Source organism: Myxine glutinosa, chromosome 6, assembly GCF_964187855.1.
Source record: "Myxine glutinosa chromosome 6, kmMyxGlut1.1, whole genome shotgun sequence".
NCBI lineage: Eukaryota > Metazoa > Chordata > Myxini > Myxiniformes > Myxinidae > Myxine > Myxine glutinosa.
This window is the reverse complement of record NC_136266.1, coordinates 33,991,211-34,001,079: the sequence shown is the minus strand read 5'-3', so window position 1 is coordinate 34,001,079 and position 9,869 is coordinate 33,991,211. Positions and strand designations below refer to the sequence as shown.

The window sequence follows — 9,869 nt, the reverse complement described above, 5'->3', positions numbered from 1 at the left end:
GTCTTCTTGGGTATGTCTGTGTCGACTTTGCACATCTGGATTTGGGGAGTTTATCTGATTCTTCCTTGCAGATTTGCTCAAGCTCTGTCAAGTTGGATGGGGAATGTCAGTGAACAGAAATCTTCAAGTATTTCCAGAGATTCTCAATGGGATTCAAGTGTTGGCTTTGGCTGGATCACTTAAGGATGTTCATGCTCTTGTTCTGAATTTATTCCAGTGTTGATTTGGGTGTATGCTTGGGGTCATTGCCCTGATGGAATGTAAATATTTGCCACAATCTAAGGTCTTTTGCAATCTGAAGCAGGTTCTCAAGTATTTGCCTGCATTTGGCTCCATTCATTGTTCCCTCAATCCTTACAAGTCTCCCAGCCCCTGCCGCTGAAAAGCATCCCCATAGCATGATGCTGCCAACCACCATGCTTCAAGGTCGGGATGGTGTTAGAAGGGTTAGCTTTGCTCAGTTTTCACCAGACGAAGCGCTTTGCATTCAGGCCAAATAGTTCAATTTTCATCTCATCAGACCACATAATCTTTTGCATGATGCTCTCAAAGTCTTTCACATGCATTTTTGCAATCTCCAGGCGTACTGGGCCTTCTTTTCAGGTGTCTTCCGTCTGGCCACCCTCCCATAAAGCCTAGATTTGTGAAGTGCTGCAGAAACTGTTATTCTTCTTGACATTATGGGGTATTATGTGTGGATCAGTGATTTAAAAAATCTCAATTTGATCCACTTTAAATTCAAGTTTTAACACAACAAAATGTAAAAAAAACAAAAGGCAAGGGGTGTGAATATTTTCTGGTCACTAATTCCACTTTCGTTAACTATTGGCATCGCAGGTTACAAGAAAAGCTTGATAATCCCACTTCACAACAGAAACGTACTGCACTATCCTACACCATGGAATAAGCACAAATATCCACACTAGCAAACACAATTTGAACTAGAACGGCACTCAGTAGAGAGCATATCTCCACCTGGTGAACAGTTCATGTTTTGTATCCCACTGATAGGCCAGATCTGGATTCAAACCTGAACCAAAATCTAATCAGCTTGTTCTTGTCACCAAACCAAATCGTCCACGAAGTTCAGTCATAACTCGTCCATAACTATTTTAAATATCATGTTATATATTGCTTTTCGCCCGATCCCTCAATGGGATCAATGGGAGAGTTTAGATCTCTTTTTCAATCACTTGAAAATTAAATAACTCTAGTATCTGAATCCATATTCAGATAGTCATCAGAATCGAATAGATTCGTCCTTCTCACACACCCAGCCTCTCCACCAAGTTTCGTCCAAATCTGTCCATAACTTTTTGATATATCCTGCTATATATCGTTTTTTGCCCAATCTCCCAACAGTGAAGAATCACTTAAAAATTCTAATAGCCAGATCAGAATCCGGATCTTCACCAAAATCTAATCATTTCGTCCTCGTCATATACACGACTGCTCTGCCAAATTTCGTTTGAATCAGTCCACAACTTCTTGAGATATCTTGTTCACAGACAGATAGACAAACAGACAGACCAACAAACAAACAGACAGACAGGGGTGAAAACATAACCTCCATCCACCTTCGGTGGCGGAGGTAACAAAAAAGGAATCTATTCTTGTTATAAACTGCCCCACCTCAAATCCACACTGCCCAAGGCGAGGTTGGGCTGCAACCTTTTCATGCAAATATCTACAGGCTCCTCTGAGGCTGAACATAAAATAAAAAAGCCACATTTTTCTTATGAAAGTAGTTTTAATGAGCAACAGGTAAAAGTGATGTTTGTATTCAATTCGTCGATAATTTATCAGACGAGTAGCTACTACATATAATGTACATTACATTTCAGTAAGAAATAATCACGTTACCACAAATGCAATTCAACAATCTCCAAAATTAGAATTCTGCTTCCAAACCAATTTTTTAAAATCAAATCTCCATTTTACTTTGGTGAACTATGTTTTGCTTCCGGAAAAAAGCAAGATACATATGGAGTTAAAAAAATTAATCTGGACGTTATATCCAGAATAGCTAAGCACGTATAGCATCGATGCTTAGGTTATTTATTTATTTATTTTACAAGCCAATGTCGATTTGGCAGCTCCTCTACACATATCTGCCATGTTAAATACTGAATAAAAAAGTGCATCCGTTGAATACCATTGCAAAAATTCAACCAGGAAACACGCCAATCAGGGTGCTTTCTCGAAACAAATCAAAGTGACTATTTGGTGCTGCGGATGTGTTCCGTGTCATTGTATGACAGGCACAGCCACGAAGGCATACAAAGCAGCGCTGCATGATCTCATCATGTCATTTAATTCAGGCAGGCAGGGAAACAGCAATTCACAATGCTCATTCCATGTAAGGGAAACCAATTTCTTGACACCGAAAATGGCGTTTTTCGAATTTGTGATAAAGCGAGAATTTCCAACAATGAGCACATCTTTCCCTTCGACCCTGATAGAAGCAATTTGATCTCATTGCGGATTCCCTTTCTGGTTAGCTGAATGGAGGACTGCAAAGCCTTCAATCACTCCACCTCAATGAAGAACACAGCAATGGTAATAAGATGAAATTTGAAAACACATACTTCTTACCTCTGCCCAGAAAATTATTCTTATTTATATATATATATATATATATATTTATTTCTTAAATCTTTTCCAGAAGTGCAAATCCAAAGTGAACTGTGCATCCAATTACCCATGAAAGTGAAACTTGAAATGCCCTTTAAAGCAAGCTCCAAATTATTGTTCACACGTCGATATTAAACTTGCTATCGGAATAAGGAAAAGCCCATGGTAGGTTTCAAAACAAGGTGAGGGAGTCAGTAGTAAAATATGCCAAAAGCCCCTTTTCCGTTGCGGCGAAATGAGTTTCCTGAAAGAAAGATGAACATGTCTTCAGGTAACTTGCCGGCATCCTGTTCCTCGACAATTGCTTCACAAGATGCATCGTTGTGCTGTGAAGGAGAGAATCTTGTTCAAGATTTACTGCATGTAAAAATAATACCCCTCCTTCCTCACTTTTAACATGACAATAGCATTTATGCGAGAAGCAAATGATTGGCAAATGATTGGCATTTGCCTTTGATGAAGAGTTATGCGAGATGAAGAATCTCTGCAGCGCAATCATCCACAGGTTTTCTAAATACTCTCAAACTGGGTGATGAACCACCATACAGACGACATATTAAGTGTTCAAACAATGCATAATAAGATAAATTATTGCATGTCTATTTGTGCGTGTCAATGAAGCAACAGGAAGTGAAACAATCGAAAAAGGATCTTTCATAACATGTACTTGTTGTTACGAAATTTGTGACAAGGACGAATCGATTCGATTTTGATGAAGATCTGAATATGGATTAGGATACGATAATTATTTAATTTTGCAAGGGATTCTTCACCATTGAGATGCCGGAAAGATGGGCTTTTAAAACAGGCATCTTTGTGATTAAACAGCCTGGTGTTGGTTTAGCGGTTAGGGTGCTGGCTTGGGATCCTAGGATCCTCGGTTCGAATGTTCGATCACAGAATTAACGACAAGGGGGTTGACTCAGCCTGTCATCCTTTTGAGGTCCGCAAATTGAGTACCAGTTAATTGGTAATTCCCTGCGTGTCTCAAGAGGCGACGAACAGGGTTGGCGAAAGGAAGGGCATCCGGCCATGAAACATTGTTTCAAAAAGCGGACCACGGTTGGTGCCCACTCCGCGGGCAAAAATGGCCTTAAAAGGCAGTTCTTTTGTGATTAAACAGACATAAATTTTAGTTCCAAGTAAATCGATTATTAGCTTTCCAACCAAGTAAATTGATCATGAGTGTTCCAACAGTACAATTATTATTATTATTATAAAGCGAAACAAATACACACAAGGATGGACACTTCTTTTAGTAATAGACAAGCAGTCACCCTTTGAAAAAATCAATGGGCGTAGATGCTTTGAATAAGGTAATTATAAATTTATAGAAAAAGAAGAAGTATGAGAGGAGGAAAATAGAAGAATCTCCATGAAAACCTTAATATAATAAAGTGCTGGAAAGAATAACTTGAAAAATGGATGCCATTGCTAAATAATAATTCTTGCTATAATTTTTGCATATTATTATTATATAGACAAGCCATCTTTACCCATCGTTCTGCTGACGTATTGTATGTATGTGTATATATATATATATATATATATATATATATATATATATATATATATATATATATATATATACTGTATATATATACTGTATATATATATATATATATATATATAGATATATATATATATATATATATATACACATATAATTATACATATAAATACATACATACACATATATATATATTCATTCATTTCATTCATATATATATATATATTTTTTATATTCATTCATATATATATATATATTTTATATTCATTCATATATATATATATATTTTATATTCATTCATATATATATATATATATATATATATATATATATATATATATATATATATATATATATATATATATATATATATATATATATATATATATATATATACATATATATATATATATATATATATATATATATATATATATATATTGTTGGGGATATGGGAATCGTGTGTGTAATTTGGTGTAAATTTTCCCCTTGTGATTGCTGTAACTCTAGTATAAAGATCAGAGGTCGCCCTTAGTTAATTCATCGCATACACGTAGCAAATCTTAAGTTCCCCTCGTAGTTATGTCCTTAATACTTGTTAGTATAAGGCTCTGTGGTCCACTAGTTCATTGCGTTGCGTCAATTAAATAAGACAGGTCCCTCCGACGCCCCATGGCATCTTCCAAGTGCCAGGTTTGCCAGGTTTGCTGCAATTGACTCCTTTAGCCACTTTGCTGCATTTTCATCTCCCGTCCACTTTGCTGCATTTGACTCCATTACGCACGAGGTAACATCGGAGAAGAAAGGCGTGTCTCCACCTCGTCATCGGGGGGGGGGGGGGGGGGGGGAGTCAGCCAAGCATGAGGAACAAGGCGTGGCTTTGCCAACGCCGCCTCTAAGGGCGGGCTCGGTGAGCCCTCGCACCAATCAAGGCCGAGGTAAGCTCACCGAGGGGCGGATCCAACGCACGCGGGTTGATCCCAAAAAGCACGTCATAAAAGGGCAAGCGCGGGGTTTTATAGGAGAGAAGCGGACACGAATGGTTACGTGCGTGGACTGCCTCAACGTGCTGCCCCCTTGCGCTGGAGCTTGCGCCACCTCGTGTCGTCTTGGGCCCTGCTGACTGCGGAATCGACGCGAGAAAAACCAGCATCACGCCACCGGCCCTGACACCTTCTCAAAGCGACCTCCCTGGACCGTGCCCCGTCCTGCTGGCATTCAATCCAATCGGCCATTTCGCCCGTGTAAGTGTGCCCGTTTGTCCGTCTTTCATGTTGTCTTGGGGTTATAAGTAAGACTGTTCATAGATAAGTTAATAATTGCACTGTGTCTTCTGATTCTTCCATTTCCTTGTATATTACTTTGATTGCTTTTCTTCCTTTAGTTGTGTGTAAATAATAATAAATCCTGTTATTCCCTACTTTGTCTTCTACTTCTTCATGCTCTTTCGGTCACTTTAGAGGTTTCCATCATTGCACACCTGTGGCACGATTTGGCCAACGCTTAGGATCGGGTTTAGTACTGTTAATGGCTCGAACTTCGGGTTGCTAAAACCGCTCGGCAACTAGTCCATCTAAAACCGGGGTTCGAGCGGTACTTGTCTCCCTGTTCTGCGGAGGGACGGATAAAGGTATTCGGGATAAACCTGGACCCATAACCCTGATCCGTTCCATCCCGCGGGAGGGCGTTACAAGTACCAGGACCGGGGAGACGGCCAGCTTAACAGGACAAGGGGCTAATCACCCCTTGCTAATGGGAGAGCCGTCCCCCGTATCCATAACAATTGGTGTCTAGGAGTGAGATTTGAGGCCCAAACCAAATTTTTTATAACATCAAAAAAATTTGGTCAAAATTAAGAGCGCCCCAAATCTTTTAACAGCCTAAATTTAAAATAGTGCCATGGATGGTCAAGGTGATCGGATGCAGGTGGGTGAGTCAGAAGGGGGGGTAGAAGTGACCCAGGACCCCAGGGAAATGTATGTGGGAGAAATGGAGGAGAGAAATGAGGTTGTGGTTGAGGGGGCTTCAGGTGCACAAAATGGCGCTCTCGCGCACATGGTTGTAGGGACACAAAATGGCGGCTCGCACGTGGTTGCGGGGGCCACGCCCGCGGCACCAATGGACGTGGTCCAAATGCAAGCCTTCATGGCCCAATTCATGGTGGAAATACAGAAAAAGAATGACGGTATGGACAGGATGTGAGAGCAAATGGGACAAATGATGGAAATAAATATTAAGCAATTGGGTGAGCGAATGAGGGACGAAGCGAGGGGTACTAGTGAGCAATTAAGAGAGGGGTTAGACAAAATATTTGAGGGGTTAGACAACGGGATAAAAGGGGTGAAGAATGGGTTAAGGGGGTTAGAAGACAAGATGGAAGGCAAATTGAGGGAAATAGGGGAGCAATCTGCCAGGGAAATTAAACAGATGGGGGATAAGATAGAGGAGGTGAAAAGGGGAGCGCCGTCCCCATTTCCGTAACAATATATATATATATATATATATATATATATATATATATATATATATATATATATATATAGATACATACATATATATAAATATATATATACAGCAATACCCCGGCCTACGTCATTAATTGGTTCCATAAGCCGTGACGTAACTCGGTTTTTGACGTAAACCGGGCGTAATGTCTTAAAAATGCCTTAAAATGAAGACAAACACCGTAAAAATATAATAAATAACTGGAGGAGGCTGCGGCTTCGTCCTGAATCTTTGCCGCTCCCCGTCGGGAGTCCCTCCGTTGTTTTCTATCGGTCGGGTCTTCTCCTCGAACGGGGTGACCGGCACGGACGTGTTGACCATGGGCGGGCTTGTGTGCCGAGTGGCTCCGCGGCCCGCTTCACCACGGAGTGCTTTACCCAACGTGTCCGAGCAGTTTCACCGGTGGTTGTGTCGTGTCGTCTGTGACAAACGAACGAGCTCAGGGTTCCGTGAACCCGGCTGCCCGGGGATCAACGCTCGCCTCCGAGTCGTAAGCGTACCCCGTCTTTCCTCGAGCGGCCGAAGACTTTTTTTTTTTGGACGATGCGATATACGCAGAAACGACGACATACAGGCAGGCATTTGGAAATCCATGTACATGTGCACATGCACACGTCAATCGGTTCGTCGACGCCGGATGCCGGCGAGGTGCCCGACGAGGCACCCCGGCTCGAGGCATGACACGGTCATTCGTTTCACATGGGCCATGGACCCTGGGGCCTGACCTCGCCGCGGAGATTGCACACTCTGCACGGTGACATGACGTGATGTCTGCCGTGGACGGTCGTCCGAGCCGGCATCGTCGTCATGTTTCGCCGTTGCCACGATGCGTTTGGTTGTTTTACACAGTAAAGGAACCTTTACACAGTAAAGCAATAATCACAAAATTAACAGTGAAAGGCAAAGCAAGCACGCGACCACAGCACAGGACAAAATGCATATGGCGTCGCCTTTGTTTTGAATGAGAACCAGCAGCTACGCGTACGTATAGCGTATGAAATTATAGCGTATGCATATGAAATTTAATCGAGAACAGTGGCGTAAAGTCGGATTTGACGTTGGTCGAAATGGCGTAAAACAGGGTATTGCTGTATATACATACAGACTTGGCATTTAATATGGATTTTTTTTTTTGTGGGGGTGAACTTACTTTTCAAGATGACTTAGAACCAAAAGTTCATTGGAATTATGTTGAAATTATTCTAGATTTTGTTAATGTGACCTTTAAAAGAAACAAAAACCACATTTGACATTTTGAGGCAAATAAATTGATCCTTGAAAGTGATGTAAACTGATATCGAACTCAATTCATGGACAGTACTGTGTTAAACTTCTGTACGTTTTCCAGAAGTATCTCTTTATTTTGCACATTAGCCAAAAAAAATTTCAACAAAAACAAAAACTAAATTATGCCTGGGATTACGGACAGTAGAATTACAGTTCAGTACTTCGTGTAACCCCCACGAGCATTCAGGAGAGCACGTACACGTCGAGGCATGGTGTTCACGAGATTTGCCAAGGTTTGGACAGGAATCGCTTGCCATGCAGTGACAATAGCCTGCTGCAATTCACGCACAGAGGTGGCTGCTGGACCAAGTTGTCGATTTGACGCGTTAATTCTGCCCACAAGTTCTCTATCGGATTCATATCCGGGGACATGGCAGGCCACTCCATATGCTCTACACCACGGTCAGCAAAAAAGTGTTGGATCATGCGAGCACGATGAGGCCGTGCATTGTCATCTTGGAAGACAAAGTTTCCTCGAAGGGCTGCATGAGCAAATGGAAGCAATGTTTCTTCCAGAATGACCCTGTACTTGAACTGGTTCAGGTTTCCATTCAGAACAACCAGGTCAGTTTTGCCCCCTGCATGAAAAGCAGCCCAAACGGTCACCCCACCACCTCCAGCTTGGACTCTTGGCAATATACAATCTTTGTTGTGGGCTTCATGCACTTGTCTGCGCACTCGGACGCGGCCATCTTGACGATAGACCAGAAATCTAGACTCGTCACTGAAGGTCACGTGATTCCAGTGTCCTGGCTGCCATTGACGGTGCTCTCTGGCCCACGGAAATCGGCGCTGGCTGTGTTGTCTGGTCAGGCGTGGCTTTCTCAGGGGACGCCTGGCACGATAGCCTGCTTGAACCAGTCGTTGGTTGACTAGCCTTCTGGATACAGGCACATTTGTCAGTTGCTGCCACTCAGCCCTAAGCCGATTAGCTGACTTGGTATGGCCATTGCAGACTAACCGGTGCAGCTGGTGATCATCTCTCCTTGTGGTTCTGCGTGGACGTCCTGGCCTCGGTATTGGAGTAGGGACACCCCTCTGAGCATTTCGTTTCAGGATCTTTGACACCTGACCTTGAGTGATGCCATACTGCCGAGCAATAGCACGCTGTTTCATGCCAGAATTTCGTAAAGCCACCACACCATGACAAACAGCATTGTCAAGTTGACGGAACATCTCCAGAGGAAGCGGCAATAACTTTTGGAGACATGCAGCAGTTGTTTTCCACTAATACAGAACGCAACAACCCTTATATACCCGATTGTGAAGCCAATCGTCAAATGTACCTGTCCTTACATTTTGTCACGCCACCTACCTGTGAGATAATCCTGTTATTGACTTCTTGCTGCGAAAGACAATCAGTGACATGGTTCTTTCAACAAAGACATCACCGAAGGGTAAAAGAAACTCACCAGATTGATATACTGGGTTCAGAAAGTAAACCCATCAAGAAAAAAAATATATTCCATATTAAATGACAAGTCTGTATATATATATATATATATATATATATATATATATATATATATATATATATATATATATATATATATATACATATATATATATATATATATATATATATACATATATATATATATATATATATATATATATATATATATATATATATATATATATATATATATATATATATATATATATATATATATATATATATATATATATATATATATATATATATATATATATACATATATATATATATATATACATATATATATATATATATATATATATATATATATATATATACATATATATATATATATATATATATATACACATAAATATATATATATATATATATATATATATATATATATATATATATATATATATATACACATAAATATATATATATATATATATATATATATATATATATATATATATATATATATATATATAT

At 40.2% G+C, this 9,869-nt stretch overlaps 1 protein-coding gene across 1 annotated transcript in view; it reads right to left on the bottom strand.

The window, feature by feature from the left end:
* Window positions 1-1,736: 1,736 nt before the first annotated feature.
* The window catches only part of SHCBP1 (SHC binding and spindle associated 1), a 149,080-nt gene continuing 140,947 nt past the window's right edge, over window positions 1,737-9,869 (bottom strand). Inside the window, exon 14 of the mRNA XM_068119310.2 lies at window positions 1,737-2,960. Coding sequence (XP_067975411.2) covers window positions 2,826-2,960 — 135 coding nt within the window. The 3' untranslated portion in view covers window positions 1,737-2,825. The remainder of the gene's footprint in view (window positions 2,961-9,869) is intronic.